The 19,864-nt window shown below is 38.3% G+C and overlaps 1 protein-coding gene across 1 annotated transcript in view; it reads left to right on the top strand.

The window, feature by feature from the left end:
* Positions 1 to 2,803: 2,803 nt before the first annotated feature.
* Positions 2,804 to 19,864, top strand: part of ANAPC10 (anaphase promoting complex subunit 10) — a 58,999-nt gene continuing 41,938 nt past the window's right edge. The window contains exons 1-2 of the mRNA XM_006887041.1: positions 2,804 to 2,924; positions 17,428 to 17,518. Of these exons, the coding sequence (XP_006887103.1) occupies positions 2,810 to 2,924; positions 17,428 to 17,518 (206 nt within the window). The 5' untranslated portion in view covers positions 2,804 to 2,809. The remainder of the gene's footprint in view (positions 2,925 to 17,427; positions 17,519 to 19,864) is intronic.

Below are 19,864 nucleotides of genomic sequence, written 5' to 3' on the forward strand. Positions count from 1 at the left end.
AGCGAGTTGGCATGCGTGGCAAGCGGGGTCGGCGCAAGGGGGTGGGGGAGTGGGGAGTAAAGTTCAGAAAAACAACTCCTGGAATTTCTCTTATCTGTACTCGCAGATGTGGGTGAGCCGTTTTATGGCCTTGTTTTTCTGAGTGGTTTATGGTCCTGTTTTTCTAAAAGAGGGCCAAAGTCCTGTGAGGTTTTATGGCTTCTACCTGAGAAGGGTTAAAAGTTAACTTCCTCATAATCCTTCACTAGTGACATGTCTGAAGTATGTGAGGCAAAACTTTATTATCTTTGCCTCCAAGGAGCACTCTCTCCTGTTCTTTCTCCAAGACAAAATTATTTGTTCTTTTGGTAGTCCATAGCTGTTCATTGCTCTTCTCCAACATCATAGCACAAAGGCATCAATTTTTCTTCTGTCATCCTTATTCATTATCCAGCTATCAGATGAATAGCAAGTGATTGGAAATACCATGGCCTGAAACAGACACACATTAGTTCTCAAAATGACATCATTACTTTGCAGTAGTTTGGAGAAGTCTCTGACTGTAGACTTTCTCAGTGTAATGTGTCTCCTTATATCTTGATTGCTTGTGCCAGAGGTGTTAATTGTGAATCCAAGTAAGATGAAGTGGTTGACAGTTTCAATCTTTTTGCCATCTATCATGATGTTGCATATTGGTGCAGTGGAAATATTTTTTATTTTCTTGACATTGAGATGCAATCCATATTGAAGGCTGTATTCTTGCAACAAGTGCTTCAAGTCCCCTTCATATTCAGCAAGCAGGGCTGTCATCTGCATAACGCAGGTTATTGATGAGTCTTCCTCTGATCTTGAGGCCACATTCTTCATAGAGTCTAGCTTCTCAAATAATTTGCTCAGCGTACAGATTGAATATGTATGGAGAGAGAATACAGCATATTCTCTCTGTATGTTTCAGAGTAGACCATACTTGCAGATGACAAGTACTTGAGTTTGTGACTGAACTTATTAATTAATTGATGTATTCATCTAGTTAATACTTACAGGACATTTACGTCTCTGGTCTTTTCAAAATTTATGGACTGTTGGCAAATAATATGAACCAAGTGCTCGTCTCACAATTAGGGGATAACTTGGGTCTAATGAATGGTGTTAGGGAGACGTTTTAGAGAAGTAATAGGATAGTTTGCTAATAACATATATAACAGTGTTCTGTAGCTATAACTTTGTACTTCCCAAGCAAACTTTTGCATATTCATTGTTTAAGAGGCCTCTCTCACTTTACATAAACATACTAAGATTAACAAAAAATATGAGAGATAAGTCAATCTTTAGAACAGTGAGTTGTTGACTTCTAAACCTTTAAGTAATTTTCCCATTACTGTTTAAATAAATTGTTATGTGCCATTAAGTCAGAACTGACCTTCCAGTGGATTTTCAGAGGCAGTAAATTGTGTGGGCAGAGAGTGCCCTGATTTCTCTTGTGGAGCAGCTAGTGCGTTTGAACCCTGCACCTTTGGGATTGCAGCACATCTTCTTACCACTAGACCACCAGATCTCTCTTATAAATGTAAATGTTAACAGTTAATGGGGAGATTAATTTTTCTCTGTGTCACTTAGTGTAAATTTTAAACAGAAATCACTGTTTACCTATTTTTGGAGTAAGAACTCAAGGTTGACTTTTCTAGGGCAAAAACAATTTAAGAAACTTATTCATAAAGTAGGTAGCATTTTGAATCAACAAGTAAACCCCTATGACAGAAAAGGAAATAAAATTCAGACCTGACCAGAGTGTGCACCAGTTAAAGGAGAGACTTAACAGTAGTTTTGTGCTCTTTTGACTAATTTACCCTACTGCTTTGTCCAAAATGCATTTAGTAATATATTATAAATCCTAAGAGTTTTAAAAGCAAAAACTGAATCCCACGATTTAGAAATTACTTGATTAAGTTGTATTAACTGCATTTAAGAGATAGATGATACATGTTGTTGTTGTTGTTATGTGCCGTCGAGTCGTTTTCGACTCATAGCGACCCTATGCACAACAGCCCTAAACCCTGCTCTATCCTGCGCCAACCGCACTGCCTCTGACACACCCATCCCGATTACCCCAGTCACCGAATCAATCCATCTCATAGAGGGTCTTCCCCTCCTGCGCCGTCCCTCCACCCTCCCAAGCATGAGGTCCCTCTCCAAGGACCCATCCCTCCTGGCAACATGTCCAAAGTATGTCAGACGAAGCCCCAGAATCCTTGCCTCCAAGGAGCAGCCTGGTTTAATCCTCTCCAAGATGAATCTGTTTGTTTTCCTGGCAGTCCATGGTACATTCAGTACTCTTCTCCAGCACCACCTTAAAAGCATCCACTCTCCTTCTGTCCTCCCTAGTCATTGTCCAACTCTCTGAGGCATAACAAGCGATTGCAAATACCATGGCCTGTATCAGGCACACCTTAGTCTCCAGAGAGACACCGTTGTTCCTGAGTACTTTAGAGAGGTCCCTAACAGCAGACTTTCCCATTGCGATACGCTTTTTGATTTCCTGACTCTAGTGCTAAATGAGTGATTCATTTGTGGCCTAGTAGGTCAGGAATTGTGTGCTAACCCAAAGGCATACGTTTTGAGTTCACCGGTTGTTCTGTTGGAGAAAAGACGGGCAGTCTCCTCTTATGAGATTTACTAATTCTGAAGATCCACTGACAGGTCAGGTAGGAGTCAGTTCCACCTTAATAGCATTGAATTGAGTTAACTCTGTTTATATTTACTTTCTAAATAATGATGCGCAAGACCTCGAATCATGTATTACTTCCTTTTTTCTCCATAGCATATTTGGAAAATGACTACACCAAACAAGACACCTCCTGGTGCTGACCCTAAGCAGTTGGAAAGGACTGGTACAGTGCGGGAAATTGGGTCACAGGCTGTTTGGTCACTTTCATCTTGCAAACCAGGTAACAAACAAACAAAAACTAGCAACTGTTTAGAGTACATTACAGTTACTTTAATATTCTTTTGGTTACTGGTGGTATTCTTTAATTTAATTTCAGTTAATCAGGTTTATGCTGGTTTATTGTATGTCTCTATCCAGTTACTTTGTTTTTGTTAGGTGCTTTTGAGGTGCCTACAACTTACAGTGGTCACCCTATAAACAACAGTTCTGAACTTTGCTGTGTCTTAAGCCTACCTCACAGTCATTGATATTCTATGGTTTGGATCAGGGATATCTTAATCTTCAAAGTTGATTCATTTAAGATGTCATTGTTCTTTTGAACTTTAGAGAGGTCTTTAACAACAGATTTTTCCCAGTGCAGCATGTCTTTTGATTTCTTGATGGTACCATTAGTATCAATAGTGGATCCAAGTAAAGTGAAATCATTGACAACTTTAGCTTTTTTTCATTTGGTCATCATGTGGCCTATTGGTCCAGTAGTGAGTAAAGCCCAATTGTTTGACTAATGGCAATTTAACTTTGTATATCAAAGTGTTTTTTCTTATTCAGAATCCTTTCATTGGCTGTTTTACCTGGACAAGATAATCAAGTGAAACATTTTTTGAGTGATTATTTTATTGTTTAGGTGCCATCTAATTGACTCTGATTCATAGCAATGTCATGGACAACACATTAAAACCATGCCTGACTCTGTGCCAGTCTTGCAGTCTCCTCTGTATTTAAACCCATTGTTGTAGTTACTGGGTCAGGTCACCTCATTTATTGACTTTGCCCCATGTCTCCCTCCAAGCTCTGCCTCTTTCTGGTAATAGGTTCAAAGAGTGTAGACTAGATTGCACCATCCTTGCCTCTCAGGCACTTGTGTTGGTGGTTGCACTTCCTCCAAGACAGATTTGTTTATTCTTGCTATTCCATTTACTATTTAATACTTTGCCAACACCACTATTCCAAGGCATCAATTCTATCTTTCTTATTCAGAACCCAGTTTTCATATACCTATGAAGCAACTGAAAATACCATGACTTTGGGCAGGTACACTTTACACTTCAAAGTTACATCTTTGCTCTTTAGAGCGATCCCTGAGAGCAGATTTTCCCAATGTAATACATCATTTGATATCATAACTATTGTTCATGAGTGTTGATTGTGTATCTAAGTCAAATGATATCCTTGAGAACTTCAATTTTTTCCTCCTTTTATTATGATGTTATTCCAATGGTAAGAAATTGTTTTCTCTATGTTGAGATGTAATCCATATTATCTATTGTCATTTTTTATCTTCTTTACAAAGTGCTTCAAGTTTTTGCTTTCTGCAGGCAAGATTGTATCAACTGCATCACATGTGCTGTTCAGTCTTCTTTCAAACCTAATGCCATGTTCTTCATATTGTCCAAATTTTAAATTACTCACTCAGCATACAGATTGAATAGGCCTGGTGAAAGAATCAATCCTAACACACACCTTTCATGATTTTAAACCATACAGTATCCTCTTGTTCTGTTTAAAAGACAGCTTCTTTTTTTTATTTTTATTGTATTATTTTTATGTGTACAGTCAAATCAGATCTGACTGGTACAGGAGGAGATTGCCCCCTCCTTCTCCGGCAGAGCATCTGGTGGATTTGAACCGCATACCTCTGGGATTGCAGTGCAGCGTCTTGCCACTTAGGCCACCAGAGCTCCCTTAAAAGACAGCTTCTTGATCTAAGTACAGGTTCCTCATGTGTGCAATTAAGTGTTCTGGAATTCTGATTCTTCTCAGTTCTACCCATAACTTAATATTTTCCACTCAGTCAGATGCCTTTGTGTAGTCAGCAAAACACATCTTTCTGATGTTCTCTGCTTTTAAATAAGATCCATCTGATATCAGCAGTGATATCCCTCATGCTACTGCTTCTTCTGAATCCAGCTTGGATTTGTATCAATTTCTTGTCAATATACTAGTTCAGGCACTTTTAAAATATCTGTAGCAAGGTTTTACTAATGTGTGATATTAGTGATACTGTTTGCTGCATTTTGTTTGGTCACTTTTTTTTTTAGTGACCACAAATAGGAATCTGTCAGTTGTCCAAGTAGCTGTCTTCCAGATTTCTTGAAATAGGTAAGTATCCATATCCAGAGCTGTATTTGTTTGCCCATATGCCCCAGTTGTTCTGTTGCTTTCTGGAGCTTTTTTTTTTTTTTATTTTTTCAATGCTTTCAGTGAAGCTTGGACCTCTTCTTATAGTACCATAGGTTCTTGAACTTGCTGCTTCCAGTAATACCTTAGTGTCAACCAACTCTTTTTGGTACATTGACTCTGTATTCCTTCTATCTTCTGTTGATGCTTCAGGTGTCATTGAGTATTTTGCCCATAGAATTCTTCAGTATTGCAACCTGAGGCTTGAATATTTTTCTTCAGTTCTTTCACCTTAAGAAGTTTTGGGTGTTGTTTCCTTTTGGTTTGCTAACTCCATGTCTTTGTACATTTTATTATAATACTTTGTTTTGTCTTCATGAACTGCCTTTTGAAATCTTTTGTTCAGCTTTCTTATTTCCTCATTTTTTTCCATTTTGCTTTAGCTTCTCTGTATTTAAGAGCAAATTCTTAGTCTCATCTCATATCCATTTTGGCCTTTTGTTTATTTCTGTCTGTTTCATGGTCTTTTAATTTCATCATATCTGGTGTCTTTAATGTCGTCCCACAAGTCATCTGGTCTCAGGCCAATAATGTTCAATACATCAAATCTGTTCTTTAGATGGTTTTAAAATTCAGGTGGAATAAACTATATTTTTATTCTATAGATTTATTTTTATTTTCTTCAGCTTCAGTTTGAACTTGCATATAAATATTAATGATCTGTTTCTTAGTCAGTTCCTGGCCTGGTTCTAACAGCTGATCATGAGCTTTATACTATCACAAATGTAGTTTGATTTCCTATATATCCCATCTAAGAAAGTCAATGTTTATGGTATTATTTATATTTTTTTAAAGAAAGGTATTTGACTTCTTATAAATCCCCAAATAACTTTCTTTTACTCTTGATTGATGAAGGAGTTTTCAATGATATTTTTTCCTCTCAAAAGTTAAGAAAAATATCTTTTACCATACTGCAGGTAAGTAGGCTGATGCCTGTCTCTCTGTTTTTTTTTTCTAAGTAATTTGTTATGTCTTTATATAAGCATCTAATATTTTCTCTTTTATTTTTAAAGTTTTAGATTTTTGGCTGGATTTATAAGTGTATCTACTTCAGTTGTAGCCCCTAAAAAGGTCTGATGAAGTCAACAAGCTTAAGTTTCTGTAAATGTGACCTTATTTGAAAACAGAGACTTTGTAGGTATGTAGGTAAGGAGTTGTGATGCCAACCCAAGGGCAAACAGTACAAATTTATCACCTGCTCTGAGGAAGAAAGATTGACAGTCTCTTCCCATGAAATTTATAGCCTCTGAAAACTTACTAAGAGTCAGTTTTCATTTGGTTCTTACTCAGGGGCATATAGCAGCAACAGGTCATAATTTAATACTTTGCCAACACCACAATTTCAAGGCATCAATTCTATCTTTCTTATTCAGAACCCAGTTTTCATATACATATAAAACAACTGAAAATACCATGACTTTGTATGGTCCCTGAACCAATGAGTGATGTACTTTTAAGGAGAGAAAGCTTTAGAAACACAGACAGATAGGGACAGAGGAAATGGCCATGAGAAGACACATGGAGAGATAGGAGTTATGCTGTCATAAAGCCAAGGAATGCCAAAACCCGAAGACAGAAGAAGCAAGGCAGAATTCTTTCTTAGAATCTTCATGGGAAAAATCTTAAATGATCCAGGAAGCATCAATAGAAGATAGAAGGGATACACAGGATCATTGTTCACAATTCACAAGAAGAATTAGCTGACACTGATCCATATCCGGAAGTAACATGATCAAGAATTAATGGTAATAAAGGAAGAAGTTCAAGTTGCACTGAAGTCATTGGCAAAAAATAAGTCCCCAGGAATCGATGGGATGAATACCAGTTGACATATTCCACAAACAGATACTGCCGTGGACATATCAGCTTGTGCAAAGAAATCTGACTGGCAAAGATCCCTATTTATTCCCATTCCTTAAGAAAGTGATCCATAAGAAGGCAGAAATTATCGAATAATATCACATGGAAGCAAAATACTGCTTGTTTTTTTTTAAAGTTTATTAAGAAATGGCTAGAACAGTACTTTAGCAGATTAATTCAAGTCAAATTTAGAAGTCGCCATGACACCAGGAACATCATTGTTGATGTCAGAAGGATCTTGACAGAAAATAAAGAAAACCAGACAGATGTATACCTGTGTTTTATTGAATATGCAAAGGCGTTTGACTGTGTGGATCACAAAAATGGCTGACATTGAGAAGAATGGGAATCCCAGGACACTTATTTGTACTTACGCAAAACCTACGGAGTTCTGGTGGCTTAGTGGCAGAAAGCTGTACTGTAATCCCACAGGCACATGTCCCACAGACACGTGATTCAAGGCCACCAACTGCTCCATGGGAGAAGGATGGGCAGTCACTTCCCACGGGATTAACTGCCTCTGAAATTCCTCCAAAGGGCCAGCTATGGTTCAGTTCCAACTCTGTGGTACACAACAGCAACAACAATGCAAAACCTATACCAGGAACCAAAACTTATACCAATACCAAGAAACTTTTCCAAACAGAACAAAGGAACATGGTCAAAATCAAGAAAGGTATGTGTCAGGGATGTATCCTTTCTCTGGTCTGTATGCTGAACAGATTTTCTATTCAAGCTGTATACTGAACAAATTTGAGAAGCTGGACCCTATAAAGAATAATGTGACATCATAATCTGAGGAAGACTTAAGAACCTGTATTGTGCAGATGATAAAACCTTGCTTGTTGAAAGTGAGGAGGGTTTGAAGTGTTGGCTGCAGAACATCAAAGACTAAAGTCTTTGATATGGATAGCATCTTAACATCAAGAAAACAATAACTGTTGCCACTGGGCCAATAGGCAACATAATAGTAGAGAAAAGATTGAAATTGTCAACAATTTTATCTTACTTGGCACCAGAGTTGACACTCTAGAAACCAGCAGTCAAGAAATCAGACGATTAATTATATTGGGGGAAGTATGCTGTCAGGGACCTCTCTAGAGTGTGAAAGAGCAGGGATAACTTAAAGCTAAGATGTGTTAGATCCAAGCCATGATCTTTTCAGTTACTTTGCTATGTATCTGAAAGTTGAACAGTCACTAAAGATGACTGAAAAAGGAAGAATTGATGCCTTTGAGTTGTGGTGCTAGGGAAGAGTACTGAATATACTATGAACTGCCAAAAGAACAAATAGGTCTGCCCTGGGGAAAGTGAAACCAGGGTGCTCCCTTGGTGGCAAGGATGGTGAAACTTTATTTCACATACTTTGGGCATATTTTAAGGAAGGGCCAGTCCTTGGAGAAAAACATGCTTGGAAGATTAGAGGGTCAGCTTCAGAGAAGACCCTCAAAGAGATGGAATGACAGTGACTAACGATGAGCTAATGAGTGTCAGAGATGATGAGGATGGCACAGGTTAGGGCAAGGTTCAAGTCTTTGTTACAGGGTCATTATGAGTTGTAGTTGACTTTAAAGCACATAACAACAATATAGGGAATGTGATCCTGACAGCAACTTGATTTTAGACTTCTAATCAAAAGAACAAACAGATATATCTTGCAAAAAGTGCAATCAGAGTGTTCCTTGGAATGATGAAGCTTAGGCTCATCTACTTTGGGCCTTTTTCAAGGAGAGGCTGTTCCTTGGAAAGGGACACATACTTGGAATGTTGGGAGGACATTCAAAGAGATGTATTGACCCAATGACTGCAGCACTGGCTAATGTGTGTCAGAGACGATGAGATGGCACAGGATAGATGATTTAGATTTGTTCATAGAATTGCTATGATTTATACTTGGGTCATCAGCACTTAACAACAACAGCCTCCAGAATTGTGAGACAATGCATTTCCTTTGTTTTAAGTAAAATTAATTGCTATTGAGGTGATCCCAATGCATTATAATCCTGGTGTGTCTGGTAGAACTATTTTCAGTGACGTTGTTTGGTTTTCTGTTGGGGTGAACTTTTGAAAGTAGAGATAGGAATTCAGATTGCCAACATTTTGATTAGTAACTGGGTTCTTAACTGTCCCACTGAGGGACATCTTTAAGACACCTAGGTTGGGGTTTTTTTTTTTTTTTTTTTAAATAATATTAATGGTTTTTTGTTTTTAAGAAAACATCATATTTATTTTAGGAAATTTTGCTCTACTACCCAAGTGCTTACACTTGTAATCAGTTGTTGGTTATGCATAGATGATAAATATCATCATTAGGTAATCTTTTAACTCTGTATGAATGATACAAATGTTCAAAGGTCCCATATGAAACTTTAAATCCTTCCCAGAAGGCAATAATTCCTCATCGCTCCTTAATCTATGCCCTTTTGCGTTGACATAACAGCAAGAAGGAGACCCAGGTGATAAATTCTCAAAAATAAGCCAGTTAATTTTAGGTAATTTCTTATGGCATCCTTAGGAAGCTACTAGAGCCAGCATATATTTGTATCTTTTCTTAAATGGCTTTTTGAATCTTCAGACTCAAGATCAAAGAAATTTCTTCATGTTGGAGAACTTTTACTATTTTTAAAATGATTGCCTCACTTAGAGAAAATTCCATTATGTAAATATTAAGACTCCTGCAGTCATCCTTCTGAACAAATGATTTCTTTCTGCACAAGATTTTTTTTCTCTTTCTATTAGTATGTTAATTGAAGCATAATTTATTCTGTAATTTTTAACAAACACAGTAATTGAAAGGATTATGGCAACCAAAGGTAGAATATTTTCATTATCCAAAAAAGTTCTCTTCTAATTCTCTTTGTAGTTAATTTCCTCCTCAAGGTGTGGCAACTGTAATATGATCATTCCCTTTGCTTTTGACTTTTCTAGAATATTAAATAAATGGATTTATATATCTATGCTCTTTTGGGTATACTTTCTCTTATTTAGCATAATGCATTTGTTTCTTTTATCATGTTGCATATATCAATAGTTTATTTCTTTTTTTATTACCAATTACTATTCTCCTGTGTCTGTCTATCTGTCTGTCTGTCTGTTTATCTATCTATCTATCTTACCTATCATCTATACACATTCATCAGTTAATAGACATTCAGGCTTATGGCATCCATGTTCTCTTGTGGTCCTATGACTCCTGTCTCTTGGTATTCATCCTTCAGCAGACCCTTCCCAATATAGCAAAAAGTAGAAATGCTAATTCTGAGAATAAATCATAAAAGATCTTTCTTTAATAACTACTGATTTGGAGAGAGCAGCAGAGAAAACACAATAAACTATTCAATAGGACGAAGCAGAAGTGGCATCCACTTCCTAAACAATATGCCTCTGGAAACTCTATGAACTTTGAGAAACAACTATAGTTATAGAAGGGCTTCAGGTCTTTTGTTCATAGGGTCACTGTGAGTCGTGTTTGACTTGGCAGCAATCAACAACAACAATGATAACAACTGGTATGAATTTTTTTCAGAAATTCTAGAATCAGAAGATAATGGAGCATATAAAAAATAGGACAAAAACAATTGTCAACCAAAGATTTTTAGCAAAGTGTCATTTAAGAATAAGGGGGTTGGGGAGCAAAGATTTTCCTTAACACTAGAGACATGAATATTCACTGCTATGAAACTAACTTTATAGATATTAATTAAGTAAATTCAAGTAATCAAGTCTATGGGGAATAAAAGATAAAATAAGAGACTGTTACCTTTAAAAACTAGCAATTTCTAATGATCAAGAGTATGATGATTTTCCAAGGAAAAACTCAATAGTATAATCCTAAAAACAGTACATCAATATTGTGGGAAATAGTTATCAAACAAATCTACTGGATCTAAGATGTGCAGTGGTGTTAATAGAGACTCTCAACAGAAATGGGAGAGGAAAGAGAATAGAAAAATACCTTTAATATATTAAGGTTATATAGATGCAAAGGATACAACCTAGCCTGCACAGAGTGAAGACCTGAAACATTTACTGAAGATCAAAGACTATATAACCTTCAATATGGGTTACACTTCAACACCATCTTATTCAGGGTCTTCTTCGCTTTTGCTGACTTTCTAACCTTTCCCAACATGATGTCTTTTTAAAAAACTGATGTCTCCTCGCTGTCCAAAGTATGTAAAACAGGGTGCTCTGGTCAGTATCATCACATTAGTGATCCACATCCAACATCCACTACAGGAGAAAGCTAGGCAAAGTCTGTAAAACAGTTTCAATATTCTTGCCTTTAAGGTGCATCCTGATTACATTTTCTCCAAGACATATTTGTCTTTTTGATGCTCTAACATATATTCAGTACTCATTGCCTACATTACAATTCCAAGGAGTCAGTTCTTCAGTCTTCCTAATTCAGTGTCTAATTTTCACCTGCATATGAAGCAGCTGAAAACACTATGGCTTGGTTCAGGTGCACCTTACTCTTTAAAGTGACACCCTTGCTCTTAGCTCTTTAAAGAGGTCCTTGGTAACAAATTTTCCTAATACAGTACATCCTTTGACATCCTGACTGTTGGGTTCCATGCGTATTGATAATATCTAAGTAAAATGAAATCCTTGACAACTTCAGTTTGTTTGTTTGTTTTTTCCATCTACTACATTGTTGCCTGTTGGTCCAGTGGTAAGGTGTTTTCTATTCAAGTTAGTTTAAATTGTTGATTTTAGGGTCTTTCTTCTTTTTTAATAGGAGAGGCAAGCACACTCTATATTAATAGTAAATACTTATTATTTTTAGTAGTAGTAAAAAAAGAAAAGTTTTGAATATGAATATATTGATACAGCATGGCTGGAGTAAAGGATGACACTGAGAAGCACTCATGAGGAAAAAAAATGCTTATACTAAAGAATCTGACATGTGTAAGTGGACATCAAACCAAGGAAAGAACAAAAAACACGTTTAGTACCACATAAAGATGAGTAGTGACTTATATATATTTGAGTAGTACTGTTGTACATTTTAAAACGAGCAAGGCCTTTGTGGGGATGACCTTATCTGTCCTTTACCAACTTCACAAAGGGGAACTGTCTCCACAACATCAGTAACACAAAACCAATTCTTATGAGGTTAGGCATGTCCCCCATGTTCCCATACCTCTTTCTACTCTTCGTCCGACATATTTTGGGCATGTTGCAAGGAGGGACTGGTCCTTGGAGAGGGACATCATGTTTGGCAGAGTGGAGGGATGGCGAAGGAGAGGAAGACCTTCGATGAGATGGATTGATTCTGTGACTGGAGCTGTGGGAATAAGTGTGTTTGAGATGGCTAGGTTGGCACAGGATAGAACGGCGTTTAGAGCTCTTATACATAGGGTCACTCTGAGTCGCAAGCAACTCAATGGCACATAACACCACCACCAATCTTACTGCTTTGCTGGGTCCAAATCTTCAAAGGCCACACAGAATCATATAGGGGAAGTCAAAAGGTTTAATCAGCGAGCTCTGGTGGCCTAGTGGCAAGAAGCTGCACTGCAGTCCCAGAGGTGCGTGGTTCAAATCCACCAGATGCTCTGCTGAAGGAGGAGGAATAATCACCCCCTGTACCAGTCAGATCCGATTTGACAGTACACACATAAAAAAAATAATAATAAAAAAATTTTAAAAAGTTATAATCCAGACTAATAAAAATACAATTAAAACAGCACATGAAAAGTACACACAGTCACCTCAGCCTCGAGCCTCCAGCTTTAGGCCAGTGTTCCTAAATTTTTAGTCCTACCAATATTGGTTTCTCACCTCTAGTTGTCCAATAAAATTCTCAGTCCTGGAAATACATGTTTTACCCTCCTAAGATCCCATCTCATGTCCTATCTCCAGTTTGGCCATAGATGTTGCTGCTCTTGGTGTAACTAGAGCAAGAATGGTGTTCTGTATTCTTCTGCTTCTTTTTCAGTGGTGCCAGAAGGTCTGCCTGCCTCTCGCTGCTGGCTTTCTCAAATAAATGGTGCGATTAGCCATCCCTTTATAGATTGTTGAGACTGACCAATTCCTTGTGGAATGGTAGATATCTATTCCCCTTCTGGATAGGCTAACATGCCCCATTCACATATTCCTGTCCCTCTACATAGCAAAGTCAAATGGCTAGGAAGAGTCATACGAGAAGAAAAACTTCACATACCTGTTAGAACAGACACATCTAAAGTCATGTCTTAATACAGATACACTTGTTGCTGTTGTTAAGTGCTGTTGAATTGTTATGACTCATAGTGACCCTATGCCTTGACAGGCACATGTATTAAGACACAACTACAGATATTCCATAGACACAATTAAATACCTGAGACCAGTTTTCTGGTTTTGAAAGCTTGGGATAATAGTCTAATTGGACAACTATGTAAATTGGCATAATGTAGATCACAAAGTTCATGTTCTCCATCCTAGTGTAGTGTGTAGCATCTTCTTGTTGTTTATTACTATGTGCCATTGAGTCGCTTGTCATAGTGACCCTTTGTACAACAGCCCTGATACCTGCTCTATCCTGTGCCAACTTTACTGTCTTGGGCACACCTACCCTCATTACCTCAGTCACTGTAAAAATCCATCTCATAGATGGTCTCCCTCTCTTTCTCTGTCCCTCCACCCTTCCAAGCATGATATCTCTCTCCAAGGATTGGTCCCTCTTTGCAACATGCCCAAAGTATGTCAGACAAAGCCTCAGAATCCTTGCCTCTAAGGAGCAGCTTGGCTTTACTCTCTCTAGGACGAACCTGTTTGATCTAACAGTCCATAGTATATTCAACACTTCTCCAGTACCACAGCTCAAAGGCATCAATTTTCTTTCTATAATCTTTGAGCATTGTCCAGCTCTTTTACTCATAGTAAGCAATTCTGAAGACCATGATCTGGATCAGGCTCACCTTAGTCTCCAGACTGATGTCGTTGCTCTTCAGTACTCTGGAGAGGTCTCTGACAGCCAACTTTCCCAATGCAATTTGTCTCTTGATTTCCTGGCTGCTGATACCAAGAGTGTTGATTGTGGAGCCAGGCAAACTAAAGCTGTGAACAATCTCAATCTCTTCACCATAATGCTGCCAGTTGGCTCAGTGGTAAGCATCTTTGTTTTCTTGATGTTGAGCTTCAATTCATATTGAAGGCTGTAGTCCTTAATCTTCTACAGCAAGTGCTTCAGGTTCTCCTCAGTTTTAGCAAGCATAGTATGTCATCTGCATAATGCAGTTTGTTGATGAGTCTTCCTCCAATCCTGATGCCACATTCCTCTTCATACAGCCCAGCATCCCAGGTGATGTATTCTGCATATAGACTGAAAAGGTACCGAAACAGAGTATATCCCTGACATACCGTACAGTGTCTCCTTGATCTGTTCTGATGACTGCCTCCTGATCCACGTATAGGTTTCACATGAGCACAATCAAGTGTTTTGGTATTCCCATTCTTCTCAGAATCAGCCACAGTTTTTTGTGATCCACACAGTCAAATGCCTTTGTATTGTCAATGGTACACTGATAGACATTACTCTGGTACTCTCTGCTTTCAGCCAAGATCCATCTAACATTAGCTGTAATATCCTTAGTACCACAGCCCCTTCTGAACCCAGTCTATTCATCTGGCAGTTCTCTGTGGACATGCTTTTTCAGTAGTTTTTGGATAATTTTCAGCAGAATCTTGCAGACATTTGATATTAATGATAATTGTTCTATAATTTCCATACTCTGTCGGGTCACTTTTCTTTGGAATGGGAACAAATATCGATCTCTTCCAGTTGGCCAGGTGGTGGTTCTCCAGATTTCTTGGCACAACTTAATGAGTGCATCCAGGACAGCAACTGTTTGTTGGAATATGTCAGTTGGTATGCTGTCAATTCCTGGAGTCTTGTTTTTTGCCAATTCTTTTAGAGCAGCTTGAACGTCTTCTTCTTTCATTATCACAAGCTCTTGCTCATATGTTGTTTAATTAAATTCTTCCGTGTCAGGCAGTTCCCTCTGGCACAGTGCCTCTGTATACTCCTTCCATCTTTTTTTAATGCTTCTTGGATCATTTAATATTCTGGCTTAAGTATTACCCCTCATGGCTTGAAGTTATTTTTCAGTTCCTTCAGCTTAAGAAATGCTAAGTGACTTTTTATCCCTTTAGATTTTCTGAGTCCAGCTCTTGCACATTTCTTTATAATAATGCTTTGCTTTGTCTTCCTGAGCTGCCCTTCAAAATCTTCTGTTCAGCCCCTTAATTTCTTGATTTCTTCCCTTTGCCTTGGTTTCTTGGTGTTCTAGTCCAATATTCAGAGACTCATCTGACATCCATTTTGGTCTTTTTTTTCCTCTTCTGCCTTTGTAATGACCTTTTGCATTCTTCACAGATGATATTCTTAATATCCTCCCATAGCTCATTTGGTCTTTGCTCATTGGTGCACAAGGCCACAAAACTTCCTGAGATGGTTTTCAAATTCGATTGGGATCGACTTAGGGTCAAATTTTGGTTCCTATGTATTTGGTTTAGCTTTCTTCAACTTCAGCTCGAATTTGCATATGAGTAGTTTGTGGCTTGTTCCACAGTCAGCAGCTGGCCTAGTTTTTTCACAGCTGATATTGAACTTCTCCAGTGAGCACAACATACATGAGTTAATTAAAAGATAAATGAACTGTTGTATGAAAACAAAAAAATAGAGAAGAGAGGAATGGAAAAAGGGGAAAGGAGAGATAATCACTGGGATGATTGAGGCTGGTGGGCTGGGGGAGGTTCAGTGGAATCTTGGGGGACAGTGTGAAAATAGATATGGATAGGTGGTAGTTACTTTAATGAAGAACAGTGTATATAAGGGATTGTTTGTGGCATAGTGTGTAAAGGTGGTTATATGCAAATCAACTAAAAAAAGTGCAGGGGAATTAAAAAAAAATGTACAGTATAAATGTAGAAACTGTATATTTCCACCTTTGGCCAGTACTTGAATTGAATTACTAATGCTAAAAGGGAATATCTGCCCTGGAGATAAGCTTGTTAAAAGTTGAATCTTGTAGTAAGTGTTGGGGCTTAGTCTAGGGGAAGGATTGAATTCTACTCAATACCCTTAAGGAGATTTGTATTTGAATGAATATGTGGACTTACTTGGGTCTTTTGACCAAAAGTTCTTAGTCCTGTGAATTATGACCCCCATCCACATTATACAGATGACACAACCTTTCTTGCTGAAAGTGAAGAGGACTTGAAGCACTTGTTGCAGAAGATAAAGGAATGCAGCCTTAGGTATAGGTTGCATCTCAGTGTCAAGAAAAAAAAGATTCTTACCCCTGGACTGATAGACAACATCATGATGGATGGAAACTGTCAACAACTTCATCTTACTTGGATCCACAATTAACATCCTTGGTACCAGCAGTCAGGAAATCAGGAGAAGTATTGCACTGGGAAAGTCTATAGTAAGGGACCTCTCCAAATTATAGAGCAGTAATGATGTCAGTTTGAGGACTAAGGTTCATCTGATTCAGGCCATGTTCTTTCACTTGCTATGCATCTGAGACAATGAATAGGGATGACCTTTGAGCCATGGTGGTGGAGAAGAGCGCTGAGCATTCCATGGACTGCCAAAAGAACAAAGAGATATGTCTTGGAGAGAGTGCAGTTGGAGTGCTCTTTGAGGGCAAAGATGATGAGGCTTCGCCTATCATACTTCAGGCATATTGCTAGGAGTGGTTTGGAGAGGAACATGATGCTTGGAAGGATAGAAGGTTAGTGAAGGAGAAGAAGACCCTCAGCCAGGTTAATAGGCAACCCTATGAACAAAAGTTGCCTCCAGAAACTCTGTGAACATGGAGAAACGACCAAAGTTATACAGGTGTTCAGGTCTTTTGCTCATAGGGTCACAATGAGTTGTCTATGACTCGATGGCACTTGGTAACAATAACAATGTCAACATAGAGAGAGTTCTGTTAACCTGGTAGACAGAAAGTTATGCTACCAAGCCCACGGTGGGTGATTTTAATCTGTGGTCCTCAGGCCTGATTTAAATTGTTTTTTGTCAAACATTCTTCTAAGTGGTATAGCACTGATCTGTCAAATTGCTGTACAGAGGTAACTCATGGTTGTTGTGATGAACTTCCTACTATCTGTTTTATTTTTGAGAACTTTTCTGAATAATTTTTAAAATCATTTTTATTATCATCTTAGAGAAAGCATAAGAAACTAGATTTCAGTACTTCCCAGATGTAGTGTAGAAGTGTTTAGAAGCTGTTATTTAAAACTAATAACCAAAACCACTTGGTCCTAGTGTAAACTTTTGTTTGCACAAGTGACTTTCTAAATTGTTGAAATACGGACACGAGAAGGTTAGCATTTTATGGTTCTAACCATACTAGGTATCAAACTTAATAGACAAATATATATATAATGATTTTATAATTTTTAATAATATAGTTCCTTCTTCTTCATAAAAATTTATTTATTGTTCCCTTTGGTGTTTCTAGGATTTGGTGTAGATCAGTTACGAGATGACAACCTAGAAACTTACTGGCAATCTGATGGTTCCCAGCCTCATTTAGTGAACATCCAATTCAGGTAATATCTTTTTGTGTTTTTCAATCTGTATAGATGGTGAATTAACAAGGAACTCTATATGCATTAGATTTTTAGAAATTATGATGAAATACACTAAACTATTCTAAAATAAGCCTTAGAGATAATTTTTCTGCTCAGCTGGATATATAATCAGATCAATCTCTCCTTCCCGTTATGAATTTCTGTGTTATTTGCAATTCCTTTTATGCATTGTCTTCTCAAATATACTTTTAAATAATACTTTTTTTCAGGAAATGTATCTATTGTCTAGGGCTGTCATATTAAAGTAACATAAGATGTGTCACTTGAAACAATAGAAATTTATTCTCTCAGATAATGTTGTTGTTGTTGTTGTTGTTATGTGCCATCGAGTCACTTGCGACTCATAGCGACCCTATGTACAACAGCTCTAAACTCTGCTCTGTCCTGTGCCAATCTCATTGCCTCCAACACACTCATCCCCAGTCGCCGAATCAATCCATCTCCCAGAGGGCCTTCCCTTCCTGTGCCTGCCCTCCACCCATCCAAGTATGATGTCCCTATCCAAGGACTGGTCCCTCCTTACAACATGACCAAAGTATGTCAGACGAAGTCTCAGAATCCTTGCCTCCAAGGAGTAGCCTGGTTTAACCCTCTCTAGGATGAATCTGTTTGTTTTCTTAGCAGTCCATGGCACTCTCAGCTCTCTTCTCAAACACCAAAGCTCAAAAGCATCAATTCTCCTTCTGTCCTCCCTGGTCGTTGTCCAGCTCTCTCACACATAACAAGTGATTACAAAGACCATGGTCTGTACCAGATGCACCTTAGTCTCCAGAGACACATTGTTGCTCTTGTCTACTTTAGAGAGGTCCCTAACAGCAGACTTTCCCATTGTAATACGTCTTTTAATTTCCTGGCTGCTTGTGTCAAGAGTGTTGATTGTGGAGCCAAGCAGACTAAAGCTGTGAACAATCTCAATCTCTTCGCCTCTATCCTGATGCTGCCAATTGGTCCAGTGGTGAGAATCTTTGTCTTCTTGACTTTGAGCCTCAATCCAATTGAAGGCTGCAGTACCGGACCCTCAGCAGCAAGTGCCTCAGGTCCTCCTCAGTTTCAGCAAGCAGAGTCGTGTCATCTGCATAACGCAGATTGTTGATAGATCTTCCACCAATCCTGATGCCACATTTCTCCTCCTAGAGCCCAACTTCCCGGATGATCTGTTGAGGTTGAAAAGGTATGGAATAGGACACATCCCTGGCATACGCCCTTTCCAGTTTTGAACCATGCAGTGTTTCTTTGCTCTGTTCTGAGAACAGCCTCTTGGTTCAAGTATAAGTTTTGCATTAGCACGATAAAGTGTTCTGGGATTCCCATGCTTCTCAGAGTCAGCCACAGTTTGTTATGGTCCACACAGTCAAACGCCTTTGCATAATCAATGAAGCACAGATAGACATTCCTCTGGTACTCCCTGCTTTCAACCAATATCCATCTAACATTAGCTACTATATCCCTAGTACCATGACCCCTTCTAAACTCAGCCTGGACTTCTGGCAGTTCTCTGGTGATGTGCTGTTCCAGTCGTTTTTGGATAATCTTCAGCACAATCTTGCTTGCATGTGAAATCAACGATATTGTTCTATAGTTTGCACACTCTGTTGGGTCACCTTTCTTTGGAATGGGGACAAATATAGATCTCTTCCAGTCAGTTGGCCAAGTGGTTGTTCTCCAGATTTCTTGATACAACTTTGCGAGCACATCCAGGGCAGCATCTGTTAGCTGAAATATGTCAATTGGTATACTGTCTATTCCTGGGGCCTTATTTTTTGCTGTTTCTTTCAAAGCAGCTTGAACTTCTTCCTTTGTAACCATAGGCTCTTGCTCATATCTGAAGTTAAGGTATTAGGAAGAATGTGTTTTTTCCTGAAGCTTCTAGGGGGAGAAATCTTTTCTTCATCATCTAGCTGTTGATTATTCCGGGTGTTGCTTTGCGTGTGTAGCATAACTCCTATTTCTCCTCTTTTCATATGACTCTCTTTTCTCTGTTTCTGTCTCTTTTCTTTTATAAAGATACCATCAGAATGTTCTAAAGGTTCAACTAACCAAGTATGACATCAGTTTAATCTACAACAGCATTACTAGCAAATAAAACACCTTATGAGTACCTGGGAAGGACATAAGTTTTGTGGGATACACTATTGGACTCAGTACAGAAGATAATTTTTTAAAACCTGTTAGGATTGGTGGAAGATCTATCAACAATCTGCATTATGCAGATGATACAACCTTGCTCACTGAAACTGAGGAGGACCTAATGCACTTACTGCAGAGGGTCAAGGACTGCAGCCTTCAGTATGGACTGAGGCTCAA

This window comes from Elephantulus edwardii, unplaced genomic scaffold, assembly GCF_000299155.1.
Source record: "Elephantulus edwardii isolate Elephantulus edwardi_28Jun2011 unplaced genomic scaffold, EleEdw1.0 scaffold00053, whole genome shotgun sequence".
Lineage (NCBI taxonomy): Eukaryota > Metazoa > Chordata > Mammalia > Macroscelidea > Macroscelididae > Elephantulus > Elephantulus edwardii.